General features: G+C 30.7%; 1 protein-coding gene and 1 long non-coding RNA gene across 3 annotated transcripts; one reads left to right on the top strand and one right to left on the bottom strand.

Moving 5' to 3' along the window:
- Positions 1-268: 268 nt before the first annotated feature.
- On the bottom strand, positions 269-3,355 carry LOC107847104. The gene is made up of 2 exons (XR_001667309.2): positions 2,838-3,355; positions 269-507 (listed from the first exon to the last, which is right to left on the bottom strand). It is a non-coding gene; the product is annotated as an uncharacterized LOC107847104 (long non-coding RNA).
- Positions 3,356-9,199: 5,844 nt separating this feature from the next.
- On the top strand, positions 9,200-14,504 carry LOC107847989 (cyclin-D1-1). 2 transcript variants are annotated; one of them, XM_016692627.2, is made up of 6 exons: positions 9,200-9,660; positions 10,331-10,417; positions 12,129-12,227; positions 12,519-12,720; positions 12,974-13,104; positions 13,243-14,504. In XM_016692627.2, the coding sequence occupies exons 1-6, from the start codon at positions 9,403-9,405 to the stop codon at positions 13,471-13,473; spliced, it is 1,008 nt and encodes a 335-aa protein (XP_016548113.1). In that variant the 5' UTR covers positions 9,200-9,402; the 3' UTR covers positions 13,474-14,504. The 2 variants fall into 2 exon arrangements, with proteins under 2 accessions (XP_016548113.1, XP_016548114.1); XM_016692628.2 differs by lacking the exon at positions 10,331-10,417.
- Positions 14,505-21,001: the final 6,497 nt, after the last annotated feature.

The raw sequence follows: 21,001 nt of genomic DNA on the forward strand, positions 1-21,001 counted from the left end.
CAAAAAAAAGGTACCATATGTGGTCGATTTTTTGTAAAAAAAAAATCAGAAAATCTACCACATGTGGTTGGTTTTTTGTAAAAAAAAAATCATAAAAACCTACCACATGTGGTCGGTTTTTTGTAAAAAAAAATTAAAAAAACCTACCATATGTGGTTGGTTTTTTTGATAATTTTGTAAAAAAAAATATTGAAAATTTCCAAAATACAAACGTTAAAAATCAAATTATTTACAATACACCCCACCAATCATTTACAAACATTAAAAATCAAATCAAATTATTTATAATACAACCTACCAATCATTTAATATACAATCAATCAACCACCATAAGAATACAAACATTAAAAATTAAATTATTTATAAAATTTATCGAGGTTCCAAATCCAAACTATAAAACATACAAAAGACTAAAAACTACAACTCATCATCCGTATCTTCAATCTCAGCATCACCCATTCTGTTATCAATATTTCGTTGATATATCCAACTATAATCAGGTTCCATCTGTACAATCAATCACATTCAAGTAAATAGTTTAAGTCACAAAAGTTCACATTTCAAATACCTACACCTAAACATTTTCAATTCACTAATTCACTTCACAAGTTTCAAACTAAACTAAATTCAAATGAAAAGTTCACGTTTCCAGTACCTACACTTAAACATTTTGCAGTCACTAATTCACTTCTAAAGTGACCACACTTTACTAAAATCAAAACACAAGTTCGCATTTCAAGTACCTAAATTCAAAACAAAAGTCACTAATCCATAATTCAAGTAACTACACTTAAACATTTCAAGTCACTAAGTCACTTTACAAGTTACCTAACTAAACTAAATTCAAAATGAAAAGTTCACATTTCAAGTACCTAACACCAAAACATTTTCAAGTCACTAATTCACTTCGCAAGTTACCAAACTAAACTTAATTCAAAATGAAAAATTCACATTTCAAGTACCTACACCTAAACATTTTCAAGCCAGTAAGTCAGTTCACAAGTTACCAAACTAAACTAAATTCAAAATGAAAAGTTCACATTTCAAGTACCTACCCTTAAACATTTTCAAGTCACTAACTCACTTCTCAAGTGACCACACTTAACTATATTCAAAACACAAGTCCACCTTTCAAGTAACTACACTTAAACATTTTCGACTCACTAATGCACTTCTCAAGTGACCACACTTAACTAAATTCAAAACACAATTTCACATTTCAAGTACCTACACTTAAATATTTTAAAGTCACTAACTCACTTCTCAAGTGACCACACTTCACTATATTCAAAACACAAGCCCACCTTTCAAGTAACTACACTTCGACTCATTAATGCACTTATCAAGTGACCACACTTAACTAAGAGCAACATCAGGTTCACCACATTTTAAGTACATATCCACCAATGCATTCCCAAGAAACACATCAAAGTTCAACTTATAACTCTGCACATATTCATGCAACTTCTGGCCTAATCTCAAATCCCCTAATTTCGCACAAGCAGATATCACAACCACCATCATCCTTTGGTCAGCCCTTAACCCATCATCCACCATTTCAAAGAACAAATCTATTATCAACAATTGTTGACAACCCTCAATGTGTAATAACAAAAGATTAAACTAAATTTAATTTTACAAATCCCTTTTCTTTTCCTCTCATAAATTGATTACTTAAATTATTCCACTCATAAAGAAGAAAAGGTCAAAAGTACAATATAATAATGAAAAGGGATGCAGAGTAAAATTTGACTTTCTAATCAAATCTATTTGACAGCACAAAATTACTCTGAGAACTAGTAGTAGCAAGTTTTTAGTTTCTCGTAGTCACGTTTGTACAAACGACATTCAAACCAAAAAATATCATTTAAATTCCCTACACTTAACCATTTTCAAGTAACTAAGTCACCAACCAAACGACATTCAAACCAAAAATACCCTTTACAGTCCCTATGCGTAACCATTTTCAAGCGACTAAGTCACCAAACAAACCACATTAAAAACAAAAAATACCCTTTAAAGTACCTATACTTAACCTTTTTCAAGTGACTAAGTCACCAACCAAACGACATTCAAACCAAAATATCCCCTTTAAAGTTCCTACCCATAACCATTTTCACGTGACTAAGTCATCAATCAAACCATATTCAAACCAAAAAATACCCTTTAAAGTCCCTACGCGTAACCATTTTCAAGCGACTAAGTCACCAAACAAACCACTTTCAAAATTAAAAAAATTCCTTTAATGTCCCTACGCTTAACCATTTTCAAGCGACTAAGTCACCAACCAAACGACATTCAAACCAAAAAAATACCCTTTGAAAAGTCCCTACACTTAACCATTATCTCGTAAATCTCTAGTTGCCATATTTTAACTAAAAGGCTGACATAATTTGAATTCAAAAGAAATCGGTGGGAGATTGATCAAAGTTACCATGAATAATAAGGTAGTAAAGCTTTCTAAATCCAATTCAGGAAGAAAAATCAATCGCCATGTGTGAAGGAATTGACAGAAGTTAAAATTGGTAACAACTAACAATTTTTAAAGAATTAAAATGCCATAAAATCACAAAGAAGGGACAGACAAATTAAAACTATGAAATATTTTGCCAAGTTTGAAGCAATACTCATAGCAACATACCTTCAACAATTACTCTTATCACCTAAACTTTATATCAACCATCGAAAACCATAAAAAATCATAATTCCAAACTAATAAATAATGTCAAAGCAATTCAACGATCATTTCCACGAATAGAGCAAGAACATACCTAGAACTAGATTTATGAGAAAATAAACTGTTTAATGAGAATCGAAAAAAAAGCTATTTATCCCACCTTATCAGTTAACTCGATCTCAGCCACGGGAAGTCACTGACGAACCATACGAGATGCTCGTCTTTGTTAAAGCTTCTCAAAGTTGGTGGGTTTCTGCGGGTGCAACTTCTGCCGGCCAGTGATGGCTGTGGCGCTGGTGATCGGTGCTAGGATTGCTGATTCGATGGAGGCCAGCGTGGTGGCTGGCCTCGCCAGCTGCGCCGCGGCGACTGGTGGCGGAAGGCTGACCTTTTTCTCTGGCATGTCCGGCGTTGGTTATGGCTGGCAGGGAGATGGGGATCTCCGGTTGGAAGGTGGTCGGAAATGGTGGTTTTGATGGGTTTGGAGAAAAAAGAAGAGGGAGAAGGGGGGGGGGGCTGGTTTGAAAAATATTTTAGGTCTAGGGTTTTTGTTTGTTTTTTTAAAAGGAAGGAATGGATACTTTGATCTTAGCCGTTAGATCATTTTTTGATCGACGGTTGAGATCTGAAAGTTAAGAAGTTGATCAAAATTGAAATAAAGATCACAATTTGGTCATAATTGTAATGGATCAAATAAAATTAGGCTAACATTGTAAGAAATTGAATAAATTTGGTTTAAAAGATGAATAAATTAGGCAAAGTAATTTAATTAGGTTGATATTTAAATTCCAGTAGTAGTATATTTCCTCAATCGTATAATAATATCAATGAATTTTGCAAATTATGATAAATTTTTGGTTAATTAGCTTTTAAATACAATATTATATATATATATATATATACATATTTATGTATATACCTCGTAATACTATTCTTACATTATTACAACTTCAACAACATACGCGTGTCTATATTGATCCAAAATAGTATATCTACTTGCTCAGTAGTATGATATATATCAACATATCATTCAAACTATTTTGATATATATATTCAGTTATCTAGCTTTCGATTACTACACGAGATATACATATATATACATATATTTAATTTGTCTATCGGCTTTCACATACGTACTATAAACATCACTTACACGATTTTACTATCCCATATAATAATCTACAACGTATTTCACAAATACTCAATTGAATTATAGATTACATTATAATCTTATGTCATTAATATACCTTCACTGTGTAATATATATATATATATATATATATATATATATATATATATATATATATATATATATTAAATTCTAAATATGTACTATATATATCACACGCCTAGGTAGGAAGGTGTGGAAGTCACGGATAAGGGTAGAAGGTTAGTGCGTGTGTGGGTCGTAGCTAGTGGTTAGGGGGCTCTGGTGTAGCCGGGTTAGTAAGCCTATGACTGTGTCCATTGGTAGGAGCCACTAGTGTCTCGCTTAGCTCTATTTTCAGTACTTCTCATTTCTTATTTCGGCTATGCCGCCCATTCTATTTCATGCATTACTATGATCCTGTTCACTATTTATTATCTTGAGCCGGGGGTCTATCGAAAATAGCCTCTCTACTTCTTCGGAGGTAGCGGTATAAACTGCGTACATTCTACCCTCCCCAAACCCCACTTTGGTGGGAATACACTGGGTTGTTGTTGTTATTGTATTAATGCGATGTGTTTCTTATACATACTCAGATGGTTGATCGATTAATTATATTTGATTAGTTTAATATACTAGGTTTTGACTATATTGTTCATCAATCGATCACCATATGTATATGCATATATATATATATAAATATTATATACGAACTCTTGAATGCATACTATATATATCACATCCACAAGTATATTATCTTATAATAAAACACGTTCATTATATTCTGATGAATTATCATTTATATATTACATTATTAATTATGACTGGAATAGTAACATAATATCATTATCTCAACGGTTTGACATATACATACACATATTCATTATACAAAGATTATGCATGTTTAACGTCATTTAACTTATATACAAAGGAAAATATTTATTTTATATGTTGAAACATAAGTAAAAGATAAAGATTATGCTTAACATAATTTGTTTATTTTATTTGAATTATTTTTCAGTGTAATTTTGTCACAAAATTTAAGTATTATTGAATTTTATTATTATTATTATACTGGTTATTAACTGCGTGTGATCAATGTAATTTTAAAAAATTATATAGATATTACATTATATATATAATTATTTTTAATAAAAATAATATATATATATATATATATATATATATTTGATTACATGTATATAATTAGGTGTTACTAAAAATTATTTACTTTTTAATTTTTTTTTAGTTCAAAAATCAACCACAAGTGGTCGGTATTTTAAAAAATAAATTAAATTTTTTTAAAAAAAAACCGACCACATGTGGTCGGTTTTTTAAATATTTTTTAATTAAATTATTTTAAAAAAATCGACCACAAGTGGTCATTTTTTTAAAAATAAATTTAAAAAGTATTTAAAAAACCTACCACAAGTGGTCGGTTTTTTAAAAATATTTTTCATTAATTTTTTTTTAAAAAAAGACCACATGTGGTCGGTTTTTTTAAAAATAAATTTAAAAAGTATTTTTAAAAACCGACCTCAAGTGGTCAGTTTTTTAAAATATTTTTTAATTATATTTTAAAAAATAAACCGACCACAAGTGGTCGGTTTTGTTATTTTTTTTATTTTAATTTGTAAAATAATTAATAATTAATATTAAAATTATTGTAATAATTATTTTGGTTTTTTAAAATATAAAACCGACCACTTGTAGTCGATTTTTTAAAAAATAAAAAAATTCAAAAACCGACCACGTGTGGTCGATTTTTTCCGACCACAAATTGTGGTCGGTTTTTGATGGTCGATTTTATCGGGTTTTTTAGTAGTGATAAACCGGGGTTGTTTAATCATTTGATAACCAAAGTCAGTCTTTGATAAATGATCACTATGAGTCATACTCAATAGAATTTGATCCTATTTTAGAAGTATTTTTCTAATATATTATAGATATAGATTATAAATTATAGATAGGATTAGTTTTTTCTGGGTTGAATAAGAATGTGTATGTTATAATTTAGTTAGAATAGGATTTTGATTTTTATGTACATAAAAGAAAAATTAAATTATTTAAATTACCTTCACACAAATTATACTTTCAAAGGATTTTGTATCTAATAGGCTAATACACATTTTTCTTTTTTTTACTTTTAACGATTTTTTCCACTTTGAGATTTTTCGTTAGGACACTTTTTTTTTCTTTTTACACGCTAATTTAGGAATACATAATTTATTGGTTTTGTATAGGATTTTTATTTTTGTTTGTTCAAATTTAGTTAGAACAAGATATTGATTGTCCATTTGTACTGTCGGCTAAATTTATATTGATTTATTGGATTTATAATTTAAATAGAATATGTGAAAAGACGATTTTATCTGAAGGAGAGATTTTTAATGAAGGGTAAAAAGTTCAAATGTGATTTATAAGATCTCCACATTTTTAATATAACCTCGCACGTGTACCTTACTTTAGTGAGTTCAAATATTGCACTACATAGGAAATTTGTTAAAATAATAAAGACGAATACAATAATTAAATTCAATATTTTTTGAATATGTAAAGATGAAAAATTTATTTAATTAAACCTAACTTTTATCATAAAATGTAGCACCTGTAAACTGCAAAAAAATAATACGATTATAGAAACAATACAATAATACAATTAAATCTAACATTTACATAAAAAAGATAAATTCAAGGCCTTCCAACACTTATTTAATACCTGTAAACTCTAATAAAATAATACAATAATAGAGATATCAAAATAATACAACTAAACCTAACCGTTACACAAAAAAAATTCTCAAAGCACAGATATCAAAAACAATACAATCAAACCTAATCTTTACCTAAAAAAATTATTCAAAGCCGACCGACATTTATCTAGCATCTGTAAACTACAACAAAATAATACGATAAAAGAGATATCAAAACAATACAATTAAACTTAAATTTTACCTTAAATTTTGCACACAAAAATTCCTCCAAGTCGATAGACATTCATCTACAACCTATAAATTATCACAAAATAATAAAACTAATAGAGATATTCAGATAATACAATTGAACCTAACTTTTACACAAGAAATTTCTCAAAGTCAATCTACATTCTTCTACGACCTGTAAATTACAACAAAACAATACAATAGTGATCACAAAGCTTCGATTTTGATAAAAATAATTCTTGTTTGAGTGAAAATTTTGACCCTAAAGAATGACTTGAATGAAAATAAAGAAGTAAATTATTTCAAAAGAGTTAAAAACTTAAAAAAGGCTCATCACATATCAAAAGTAGATTAACGTGCAAAAATTGAAATATAGAGTAGTGACTTCTATACAACTCAAAGCATAAACATGAATAATTGTTATAAATATATTACCTATATAGTGAATGGTACAAAGGAAAATATTAATTAATTTTCCTTTTATATATTTTAGAAGTTTAGTTAACATAATAAAAATAATTAATAATAAATTAAAAAATAGTGAAAAGACAGTTTTATTTAAAAAAGAATATTTTAATGAAGAGTAAAATGTTCGAATCACTTTTTTAATGGTTTTCACACTTTTAATATATTATAGATTATAGATATAGATAGATTATAGATTATAGATATAGATTATAGAAATAGATATTATGTAGGTTTGATTCGGGTTCGGTTTAACTTTTTTTTTACTAACACCAAACCAAGAATGATCGATTTTTTTTGTCTAACGCCAAACCAATCAAACCAAACCATAAGTCGGTTTTTTTCTCGGTTTGGTTTGGTTCGTCGGTTCGATTTGACTTGACGGTTTGGTATGATAATTCGATATAAACCATATCATGCCCACTTTTTTTTGAGTTAATACATAAAAATGACCATAAACTTGACACCAAATTATAACTTTGACCTTAAACTTTGAAAGTGCACAAATATGACCTTTAACTATTCAAAACTGCACAAATATGACCTCCAATCCTACGTGGAAAAACGCGTGTTCAATACACAAAACTGGGCGCGTTCAGCTTAAAATCTAAGGGTATAATACATAAATATGACCTTTAAACTTTGACAGTGCACAAATATGCCCTTTAACTATTCAAAACTGCATAAATATGACCTTTAAATGACTCTTCACTATTATTTTTTCATTATTTTCGGCTCAAAGATGAAAATAACATCTAATTTCTTTTGTCATTGCGGAAAAATAGCAATATTGAAGATTTATTAATTAGGAGGGTCAGCCTCATACGAAAAAATTGAGCGGGTATGTATATATATTATAAAGCAGAGGTCGAATTTAAGTTATATAATATATCTAAATATTATTTATTTAAATATTAAATTAAAGATGAAACTATACTAATAATAAAAAAATTATAGTTTTAATAAAACATTATTAAATTAATGTTATTAAGGATAGTAGAAGTAGTATATTAAATTAACGTTATCAAATTAACGTAATTAAAAGGTTATTAAATTAACGTTGTTAAAACGTTATTAAATTAACGAGGGGCGGACCTACGTGGTTGCCATGGGGTTCATCCGAACCCCCTCGATAAAAAAATTACATTGTATATATATAAGATAGAAAATGTATATTTATGTATGTATATTAATGTTGAACCACATGAAACAAGACATTTAGATAGCCCAGTGGTGTTATTTGCTCTTTTTGGGCGCTTCCTTCAGCCTACTGTGCAGGTTCGATCCCTTCTAGTGACTGTTTTTTTTTTGCTAATTAAAAAAAAAGATAGGTGTTGCTGCTATAGAAATAAATAGAATAATAATAATAATAATAATAATTTTTTTAAATTAAAAAAAAGTTAGGTGCTGCTACTATAAAAATAAATAAATAAATAATAATAATAATAATAATAATAATAATAATAATAATAATAATAACAATAATTATAACAACAACAACAACAACAACAACAATAATAATAATAATAATAATAATAACAATTATAATAATAATAATAATAATAATAATAAAAACGACGTCGTTTTAACACAAAAACAAAACTTTGACAGTGCACAAATATGACTTTTAACTATTCAAAACTACACAAATATGACCTCTCTCCAAGTCATCCCTTTTAACGATGTGGTACCGTGTGATTGGATTGCCTTTCCACGTAGGCGCGGGTGAGACTCACGCATGGGGTTGCAAAGTTAGAGGTCGTATTTATTCAAGTTTTGAATAGTTAAAGGTCTTATTTGTGCACTACCAAAGTTTAAAGTCAAAGTTATAATTTGGTGTCAAGTTTAAGGTCATTTTTATATATTAACTCTTTTTTTTTCTTGTACGTAGATTTTTTTTAAATTTAATCTATCACAAAACTAAAAAAAATTACAAAATATAAATGATACTCTTAACTATTTATACCAGTGAATGAGATAGCCACACCCAAAACACACACACAAAAAATAAACTCACACTTCCACTTACAGTTCGGCTTCCTCTTCCTCTTCCTCTATCACTTCTTCAAAAGTCCACGTAGACATTCCGGCAATCTTCTCCGATCAAAATCTCCGTTTCCCGGCAATCAAAATGTCCAAAACAGAATGAGTATTTCCATCGATAACCTATCATGTCGTACTCCGATTGCTTCTCCGACTTACTCTGCGGCGAAGACTCCGACACCGTTTTCTCAAACGGAGGAGAAGATTTGCCGGAATGTTCTTCGTCGGATATTGAATCTCAATTCACCGGCGATATTGATGAATCGATTGCTAGTCTTATCGAAGATGAACGGAATTTTGTGCCTGGATTTGATTATATTGACAAGTTTGAATCGCAGTCTCTAAGCGCCGTCGCTAGAGAAGAATCCGTTGCATGGATTCTCAAGGTATCGGCGCATGTTAGATTTTTATTAAATTGGTTTGCTAGGAGTGTTAGTGAAATCAATCGATTCATCGATAGTAAAGTAAAACACCGGTGGTCAAAATGTAACGGCGCATGTTAGATATTTGATACTTTAATTTGCTAAAATATACTTGTAGTTAACAAACACTATTGCATCGATAGCGCAGTAAAACTCCGGCGAGAAATACTGGAAAAAAAGCTCCGGTGAAAAAAATGTATCGGCGCATGTTAGATTTTGTGTTACTTAATTTGCTAAGATATACTTGAATTAACAGTACTATAGCATCGATTCTCAAGGTATTATTTAATCAATTTCATCGATAGTACGGTAACCTCCTGTGGAATACTGTATGCGCGCATGTTAGATTTTTGTTTCTTTTGCTGCTAAAATATACCTGTAGTTAATTGGTATAACTAGTAAATTTTCAATATAATGTGCTCAGAAGTTCACGGGTTTAACCTACAGATACCAATCTCTTATGAAAATGTAAAATAATGCTATAGTCCGTGCAGTTTCGTTTTTTCTTAAACTCTACACATAAAATGAAAGATTTAGTGCATCGGCCTATTTATTTGCTTACTTCTAGTTAATCAAATCCAAATGGTATAAAACTGAATCGAATAATTTTTTTCTTTTTTGAAACTTTTCGCAGGTACAACGCCACTATGGTTTCCAGCCATTAACGGCGTATCTGGCCGTTAATTATTTTGATCGTTTTCTCTACTCTAGAAGCTTGCCGGTAAATTAGTCATTTTCAAGTTTTCCTTTTTGCCCTTTTAATAATGAGAGGTGGCTGGAAATAAAGGACGAAAATAAGTTGGACTATGACAATACTGTCATTGTATAAAATATTAGTAAGAAATGATATATGTAACGCAAAAATTATAAGATCACTTGAGAAATGTTTTCAAATTACTAATTAAAAAAGAAAAAGTTTTCTGAGTATTGATGACTTAAAAGTATATATTGATAGTACTATTTTCTTAGGATGAGATTGTGCGGAGTTAAACACTGTCAAATACTTCTTCTGTTTCGTTTTAGTTGACCTACTTCTAAAAATATTTGTTTCAATTTAATTGTTTCTTTTGATGAAATCAATAGTATTTTATTATGTTTTTTTAATACTATCCTCAACATTAAATGACTAAATAAAATATATTTACTCAAATTTATATTTTCAAAGCATAATTAATAAGACTAATTTGGTAAAATAAATCCATAATAAATATTTTCTTAAGGTCAAGTAAAAAAAGGACAATTATTTTAAAACGGAGGAAGTAATTATGTTTAGGCCTTAGGGATAACTAAATCTAGTGAAAGTTTAGATGCAACTAATAATTAATAATCCGTACCAAATGTCAACAGTTTCTTTATATTTATTAAATATTTGTATTTTCTTGGAGGCATTTCAAGTGTGGGATTATTTCTACAATGTCCACATTGACTTTTGATGACACCTTAAGAAAAATTGAGTAAACTGTAAATTCATAAACAGCGTCTAAAACTTAGTGTTTTTTTTTTAATTGTGTGCGAATTATTGATATTAATCTAACAACGGTAAAGACAAATTCAACTTACTGGGTCCTCATTGTTTCTGTACTGTGCTGAATATATAATAATAACTAGTACACTAGTATATAACGGAAGTGATAAAGTACAAGATCTTTTTGTTTCATGGTCTCTCCAATAATAATTTGATGTAGATTTTATAGTAGTTTATAGTGTCACCTAAAAACCATGGGTTGTAAAGGGTATTTCACTTGATACCTGTAAAATAGGAAAAAAAAAGAGAGAATGGAATAGTACACTCGAAAGTTGATCAAAAGGTATTAGAAGTCTTTTAAGTGTGAATTTCTATGGCATAGAATTTAAATACTCCCTCCGTTTCAAAAAAAATAATTACTTTCATTTTTAAATTTTTTTTGAAATGGAGGGAGTATTAAAATTTCAACCTTACTAAATACATAGAGATACACACTTTATGAAACGGATTAAAAAAAAAAGTAAAAGACACTGAATTATATATCTATCTTAGCTTTGATGGAAGGAGTTATTTGATATCAGTTGCTGGTGGAAGGTGATAAATATCCCGTGGAGTTGGTCGAAGCGTGCGAAAATTGATCCAGACAACACAATTATAAAGAAAACCCACCTAAATTGAGGACGGAAAGAGTTTTTTTTCTTTTTTGAACTTTGGAGTATTTGAATATTATCTTCAAAAATTTTTGGTATATGATTTAATGTTACTATATTATGTAGGCGTACTGCCAATAATTTAAGTGTACGTGACATAGCTCCTAAAAGTATTCGCTAAGGAGGTCCGTTTGTCTCTATAGCGAAATTAATTAAATATATGTGTACTGTAATATTTTCTCTGTTAAAATGTACGCATATTAAATATAATTAGGAATGTGATTATATTAACGAATTTCCTTTCAATGTAATTTCAGCAAACAAATGGCTGGCCACTGCAACTATTGTCGGTTGCTTGCTTATCTTTAGCAGCAAAAATGGAGGAACCTCTTGTTCCTTCTCTTTTGGATCTTCAGGTAATTTAATTTATTTGTTTTATTTCATTGTTTCCGTCCAGAAGGGTAAGCCTTGGCGTAACTGGTAAAGTTGTCGCTATGTGATTAGGAGGTCACGGGTTAAAACCGTAGAAACAACCTCTTGCAAGCAGAAATGCATTATAAGACTACATATAATAAGTTCTTGTAATTCGGTCCTTTATCGGGCCTCTTGCATAGCGAGAGCTTTAATGCTAACGGTCTGCCCTTTTCCATCCTTTTCTTCTACAAAAGGACCCCTCACTTGATTTAACAATTATATTTTTGACTTAGGTTGAAGGTGCTAAGTATATATTTGAACCAAAAACCATACAAAGAATGGAGTTTCTTGTGCTGAGAATATTAGATTGGAGGCTTCGATCTATAACCCCATTTAGCTTTCTTAGCTTCTTTGCGTATAAACTTGATTCACTTGGAACTTTCACTGCCTTCCTTATCTCAAGGGCTTCTCAGATTATCCTCTCAAATATTCAAGGTTCGCTCTCCTATTTATTATCCTACTAAACATGTCACATCGAATAAAAAAAGCAGCAAATATACGTACATTACACATGCATGCATGAGTATTTAGCAAATTTAAGTTGTATATTCTGACAGTATAAATAACTTCTTACACTATGAATGTATTCTACTCTGTTGTAGCTTGTATATTGTATCTATCGTTTACTGTAGGCATCGTTTAGGTGGCTTGATAGTGAATTTTAACTTGTCACTGCTGATATTTACAGAAGCTAGCTTTCTTGAGTATTGGCCGTCATGCATAGCTGCAGCTACAATACTGTGTGCAGCTAATGACCTTCCAAATTTCTCTCTTGTGAATGCTGAACATGCTGAATCCTGGTGCCATGGACTCCGCAAAGTAAGAATTAATTTCTAATTCTTGTTGGTGAGGTTTGATTCCCCACCATGTAGTTGCCATTAAAAAAAAATACATTCTTAATCATTCTAATGCTCATTTCTTGACTTTAGAATAAAGTGAAAGTTACCCTTTTGGCAGGATAAAATCGTGGGCTGCTACGAATTAGTGCAAAAGTACGCAATTGCATTAAGACCAAGGAGATTTCCAAGAGTTTACCCACAGGTACGAGTCATGACTCGGGTTAGTACTACTACTGTAGCATCCAGTGACTCATCGTCGTCCTCCTCCTCTGGTACATCTTATAAAAGGAGAAAATTAAATGACAGCTGGTGGAGTACTACAGATGACGACAGAGCAAGTTCCGGTTAATCAATTAATTAATTAAGCTGTGGGGAAATTAAGAATCAGGGGGCTATGGAAAATGGTGGTCCATCTAAGAATCCTCAGTAATTTTTTTCATCTTTGAGGGTGTTTTGAGTTTAAATTGACAGAAGAGTGGTGTAGATTATATATTTTAGTAGAGATAATCTTTTTTGATTTTTTTTTTTTGTTGATATTTTGGGTGAGAAGAAGTGCCATTGATTAAATGGCTTCGCAGATTCCCAAGGGAAGGGGATTTGGTACATATTATTTTTGTGTGAAGAGAAAGGAAAAAAAAAGAGAGATGGTTTAATTATAGCTAGCAGTAAGTGGAGTCATATGGAGTATAGTGTGAAACTGTGAAAGAAGTGGGGTTTGTGATTTGAATTCAAAAGGAGCATTGATTATTGTATGTAAGAGGGTAGGGTGGAGCCCATTTGCAAAGGATTGGAGGAGAGAAATTAAATCAATGGAGAAAAATATTGAACTTTGGGCAAGTTTCATATCGATGAATAAGTCAAGAAGGCTCTTGATATATCAATATAGGGCCACCATTATTGCTTCCAACATCTACACTAAGCTCCAAGAAAATGAAATGAAAATCAATGATCCACACAAGGAGAAAAAAACAAGGCGTATTGAACTTCAAGAACAACATTTGGCTCTCTGTATAATCAGACTTTTGGTTTGAGGTGTGTTCTACACAGTGTGTATGTGTGTTTTTTTGGCGGGAAAATTTGCCTTTTTTCTTTCATGTCCTAACCATATACTGGACTCTTTTCTTCTTCTTTTTTTTTCCGGAACGTGTAATGGATACACGTATTCTTTAATTGTTTTTTTTTGAAATCAAAAGAGGTGTTATTATGTATCACCTCTGATCTTCTGGCCAAAATTTGGCCTAACCATACAAAGGGTCTTTGGGGCCTTTTAAATTTGCTACTTTTTTCTCGAAGTGTGTTGTATTTTCATGTGTCAAACATGATGTTACATGTAGTATATATGAATAAATAATAGTAATAAGCTTTAATTTGGGATTGGCATTTGTTTATTTACTTGTCACTCAGTCTCTCTCTATCTCTTGCTTTTCTTGCCTTTTCACTGTGTGCCATGCACGTGAATGAGGATAAAGATTTTTGTAGCTTTGCTATTTGTTTTTAATACGACCGAAAGAAGTTTATAATGGAGAAAAGGTGGAGTTTTAGGGGAAACAGAAAACATGGCCATAAGCTAAATGCAGGGAAGTGAAGGTGACTTTACAATGAGGGTAAGTTGGGTCCCTCTAGCAATAAAAGATGGGGGATTCCCATCAATGAATATGACTAGTACTGCGAGTACTTTTTAAAAAAATAGAGTTCATGCATTAAAATTTTTATTATGTGCTGGATTTGTGGAAGGATTGCACTACAAATATTTATTATATGGAGACTTATCATGCATTTTTGTTACAGACTATTTTCACGTGTTGAACCCATAATATTTTGCTACGACAATGACTTTACTAGTTAATTCAACGCTCTCTTCTGCTTAAGCAGGACTTGTGCAATATTGAATAGACTGCAGTTACCTCCTAGTTATCTTACGGTCTGTTTGGTTTGTGAGACTAAAGTCAATAATTTCGGGATAAAATAATAATCTCGGGATAAAAATGTAACTCACTCGTTTGGTTGTAAATATTTGGGATAATAATATACGTCTAATTTAGAATTTATCAACCAAACAAATAAAGATTTTAATTAAATGATAGAATTATACATAACGTAGAATTTTTAAGGATAACATTAAATCGTGTGTAGCTCGGCGTAAGCCGACTAGTTTATATAGAGAGAGAGCACATAAAGTGGAATAAAGGTAGTAATATGGTATTGGTGTAGAGTGTAGACCTTGGCTTCTTCATCATGGGCCCGTAATAAACCCCTTCCTCAATAATATATGTGTATGTCCTATGTACTGCATTTCATTCTCTATTGCAAGGATACATACAATAACCAAATAAATCCTATTGGCCTTTCTTGCATTCAATGTGTACAACATTTGTTCAGTTTTGTCATTGCAATAAGTGAATCTGCTAATTCATCTGGAGGGATCACTATTTCTTCCATGTTTGGCACATCTGTTAGAAGTTAGAACATAAATTGATGCTATCACAATGCAAGAATTAGTTAGTTTCGAGCCTCTTATTACGCCCAGACCGTAAGGGGGCTGTTTGGTACGAAAAAAAGTACTACTTTCAGGATAAAATGTAAGATCATCATGTGTTTGGTAGATTGATTATTCAAGATTGTTTAATCGCTATTTATACTACAATGATGGATAAGTTATCTTGCAGGATAACTAATACCATGGGGATATTTCTAGTGAGGGGCCAGAATTTTCATACCATGGGGATATTTCTAGTGAGGGGCCAGAATTTTCAGTAAGGAGGCTTTTAAAGTATGAAGAATTTAACACATGAAAAAGTTAAAGGGAGTTTAACATCTAATATATATATATATATATATATATATATATATATATATATATATAAACCAAGTATAAATAGTGTAATTTTTCACCTAAGGGGGTTCGGATGAAACCTATGCTAGACTCCCCCTAAATATCTCAACTTCTCAATCCATAGAATAACTTTGTCTATCCTATTTCTCACACCAAACAACTCCTCAAGCGAAAAAGTTTGAATTTGGTAGTGATGCATGATAATTTAGGCGCATTTAAGATGAATTCTGTAGGTTCAGTCGGCTGTATTATTTTCAGCTCAAATTATGTGTGTATGCTTAAGAAATTTCAAATGTATACAACTAATAAAATTACTTTCATTCTAAACCAGTAACTCTGTATCCTGAATTAGATTCCCATGATAATGATGCACCATATGAGGTTTCAAGATTCCCACAACAGGTCCTAATAAGCAAAGAATATTGCACATCATGCCTGTTAGTAAGGGTATCTGTATAAACCAAATATATGAAAATGAGCTTATGGAAGTGGTTTCATTTGATGTACTAGATTAGTCATTAAGTTCAGTTGTTAGGAGCCACGTAGTACCAATCGTCAAATCACTTATCAATTAAATTATTAGGTTTATTATTGGACCACATAGGACCATATATATAATGAAAAAAACTGACTAGGTTGGGCATTAAATTAATTTTGTCCGCACTATTTATAACTATTTCTGTTTGGGGTACCTGCTACTTTTGCTCTCCTGTTACATTAAGGACCACTTGACTATTTTATAACAAAAATTTATGTAAGAAATATAAAGGATTAATTTCAGGAATGAATGAAGACATTTTAAGCTTTGGACATTGATATAGACTTACCTTATTGAAAATTGGATCATTATAATGGATTCCCCTTTCCTTGTGGTTTCTTTCCAACACAGTGGTTCCCACAGTAAACAAATCCAAGAGATTTGAATCTCCACCAGATAAAATGAGTCGATGTATTAAAGTTTTTGCTATGTATGAAGTTTTGAAAGAGACTGCAAGTTTTTCTTTTTTGTTTTAATTTTCCATTCGGTGTCCGGTACCCCCATTGAAGCCTGACTAATTCGGATTCGCACCGGGTAGGGTCCCATTCGGGGTAGCTCTCCCAACAGAGTTTTCTCCATACCTACGGTCGAACCCTCGACCTCTGGTTAAGGGTGGAGCAGCCCCATCCGCTGCACCACAACCCATGTTGGTCAGACTGCAAGGGTTCATTGTATGTAATCTTACATTACATTTGTGCTGAAGACTGTTTTCACGATTTGAACTCCTAACCTTTTTAATCATACAGTAACAACTTACCAATTACTCCAAGTAGGCGTTTGGCAATAAAAACTAAAAAATTTTGAAGTTGGAGTTGAAGTTAGAGTGAAAGTTGAAGTTGAAGTTGTGTTTGACCATTATTTTTGAAAGATATTTTTTTGACTTTTGAAAAGTCTTTTTTAAATTTAATTTTATACCCCAAACTTTTTAAAACTATCAAAATTACCCAACTAATTTATCTACTGATTATACTCATGAATGAAAAGAATTTCACATCAATGACGGAAGGGGTCCTGAGTTTAAAAATGAAAATATACATACAAATAATAAAAATATATCGATCTTTTAGTTTAAAAATCTTTATTTGTTGTTCAAAAATATCTTTTACTGATAAGAAATATCTTTCAAAAATGTGTCCAGACTTGATTTGTTGTTCATAAAAAATATCTTTCTTTCCGGATTTGCTCCAAAACTCATCTAAACCATTTAAGGGCTTTTTGTGTAATATTAAAAAAATTGGAATTATATCTAATAAAAAAAAAATTTGGAATTGGAGTTGAAAAAAATTGAAAACAACAAAAAGTTATTTTCTCTTTTTTTTTTAAAATTTTTTAAAATATTTTTGAAATATCTATTACCAAACACCATAAATTCCATAAAGTAAAAAAATTTTTCGGAAAAAAATAAATAATATCTATGGCGAAGCGGCATCCAAGACTCCACTTCATATATAAAAAGGAAGACAATTTTTTTAGTATTGATTATTGATATGCATGTGGCTTATTCTAATTAGGCCGGAATTAAAGACAGACGCTCCTCCCTTAATCAGACAAATCAACAATCTTCCCCACAAAAGGCGATTATATTTGAAAGGAACTTTGATTTTTGTTTGGTGATTAACAACCATGTTCAATAATTGTATCAAAATATGGATTTGAATTTTGAACAGACAAATAAAATGATGAAGACAAATAATAGGACGAGCAGTCTCGTGACTACAAATATTTATGTTTTTTTTTTTTTTTTTTTAAAAATCAGTTTCATTTAAATTACATAACTTATAATTCTTTATTTTTGCTCTTTGTTTATAACTTAATAACCTTATCCTTTATCAATTAGAACATAGAATTTATATTTGTCAATTTTCATGGACTTTAAAATTTCTAACATTGACAATTTTTTTTTTCTTTTTTAAGTTTAAACTGCAAAGTTCATTAAAATAATAACAAGTCCTTATTCTCTCAGGCGCATGTTAGTCGACTTCTAACATGTGCATCTCTTCGATGGTTCGGGGACAACTGAAAACGGGCGGAGCTACCCTTCAAGTAGGAGTTCCTCCGAACTCCTTCATCGAAAAATTATGCTATATATACGTAGTAAAAATTAATTTTTATGTATAAATAGTAAATATTGAATCCCCTTCGATTAATTCGTATGTTCACTTGGCTCCGCCACTGACTAATGACGAATTGCAACAAGCAATATGGGAAAATGAATTAAGGATGATAGATAAGTTTCAAAATAAAATATCGGTGATTCAAATCTTAATTATTGAGTAGGGGTAACAAAAATTAAATAAAGGACAAAGAAGTTTTGACTCATGCGAGAGTTACACTCAAATTTTTTATTTTACACTTTGGCCTATTATAAACCCTAATAACTAAAAATAAAAGAAAAGAGGGGGAAAATGTGGTTGCTTCTCCTGTTTTCTTTTTCTTTGCTTTTGGTGTTTTTCTTCTCTTCATTTTTGTTCATTATTGCTGTTGATTTTCTTTTTCTTCTTCTTCTTCTTCTTCTTCTTCTTCTTCTTCTTCTTCTTCTTCTTCCTCCCTTTTCCCTTCTTCCCCTTCTTTATCCTCTTCCTCTTTTTCCTCTTCTTCTTCTTCTTCTTTTTCCTCTTCTTCTTCTTCTTCTTTTTCCTCTTCTTCTTCTTCTTCTTCTTCTTCTTCTTCTTCCTCTTCCTTCTCTTTCTCCTCTTCCTCTTCTTTCTATTCTTCTTCTTCTTCCCCTTCTTCCTCTTCTTCTTCTTCTTCCTCTTTTTCTTTTCTCCCTTCCCTTCTTCCTCGTCCTCTTCTTCGTCCTTTTCTTCTTCTTCTTCTTCCTCCTCCTTTTCCTTCTCTTCTTCCCCTTCTTCTTCTTCCTTTTCTTCTTCCTCTTCTTCTTCCTCCTCTTCTTCCTTCTCTTCTTCCTCGTCCTCTTCTTCGTCCTTTTCTTCTTCCTCTTCTTCTTCGTCCTCTTCTTCGTCCTCTTCTTCGTCCTTTTCTTCTTCCTCTTCTTTCTCCTCTTGTTCCTCTTCTTCCTCTTCTTCTTCTTCCTCTTCTTCTTTCTCTTCCTTTTCCTCTTCCTCTTCCTCTTCCTCCTCCTCTCCCTCCTCCCCTTCTTTCTCCTCTTCTTCCTCTTCCTCCTCTTACTCCTTTTTTTCTTCTTCCTCTTCTTCTTCTTCTTCTTCTTCTTCTTCTTCTTCTTCCTGGAAGGATGGTGACATGTTAGTAATAGTAAATAGTCCTGTTGTTGGTTTAATTATGAACTTTATAATTTTAACTCATTTTAATTGGTGATGTATGTTATTTATTAAATAAAATGTATTTTTGTTTATAGGCCAACAATAATTGTATGTGTGGGGAACAACTTCTGCTGCAACATATGTTATGTTTGTTGCAATAAATATATATAACATTAGTTAGAATAATTAATTATGTGCAACCGATTATCAATTTATTGCAATAAATTATTCATCTGTTGAAAATAATCAAACATATATAGACATTGTTGTATATGTTTGATTATTTCAAACATAAGATATATGTATGTTGCAACAAATACATTATTTGTTGCTGCAGATGACTCATTTGTTGGAAATAATCAAATAGATATACACATCTATTGCAACAAATATATAGATCTGTTGCAGTAGGTGTCAAATATGTTTGATCATTCCCAACAGACTCTACATCTGTTGGAAATAATCAAATTGGTATACGTATCTATTACAACATATATAGAAATCTATTGCAGTAGGTGTCTAATGTATTTAATTATTTCTAACAGACTCTATATATGTTGCAATAAATGCATTATCTATTGCAATGGATAACTCATTTGTTGAAAATAATCAAACATATCATTCATCTGTTGCAACAGATGCGCATATATATTTGATTATTTTCAACATACTCTGCATATGTTTGTTGTTAAATGCTTCATTAACCCATGATAGTAATAAACAAAGTTATTTAACTATAATTAGCTTTCAATTAATAATTTCAATTACACTCTTAATGAATTATAGTATTACATGATCAACTAAGTGTATTCATACCAAATAGTGATTAATTGACCAATTTGATGTGAATTGCTTCATTAAATCATAATTAGTAATAAAAAATTTATGTAATTATAATTAGCATTCAATTACAATCTTAATGAATTACATAGTAATTACATGAACAACTATGTGTATTCATCCTAAATAGAGTGATCTATTGACTAATTTAATGTAAAATACTTCATTAAATCATGATTAGTAATATACAAGTTATTCAACTATAATTAGCTATTAATTAATAAGATCAATTACAATCCCAATGAATTACATAGTAATTACATGATTAACTACAGGTATAATTTATTACAACAGACTATAACCTATTGCAACAGATGTCTATATCTTGATTATTTCCAATAGCTAAGTCCTCTATTTCAACATGTTAGTCATCTGTTGCAACAAATATCTATATCTACTTGATTATTTTCAACAGATGAGTCATTTATTGTAATAGTTGTCATTT

Source organism: Capsicum annuum, chromosome 11, assembly GCF_002878395.1.
Source record: "Capsicum annuum cultivar UCD-10X-F1 chromosome 11, UCD10Xv1.1, whole genome shotgun sequence".
NCBI lineage: Eukaryota > Viridiplantae > Streptophyta > Magnoliopsida > Solanales > Solanaceae > Capsicum > Capsicum annuum.

Bases quoted from the DNA above. Each gene is read 5' to 3' on its own strand.
- LOC107847989 (XM_016692627.2), top strand. From the start codon at position 9,403: ATGTCGTACTCCGATTGCTTCTCCGACTTACTCTGCGGCGAAGACTCC. The intron at 10,418-12,128 runs GTAAATTAGTCA...ATGTAATTTCAG, and splicing joins TCTACTCTAGAAGCTTGCCG to CAAACAAATGGCTGGCCACT. The intron at 12,721-12,973 runs GTTCGCTCTCCT...TGATATTTACAG, and splicing joins TATCCTCTCAAATATTCAAG to AAGCTAGCTTTCTTGAGTAT.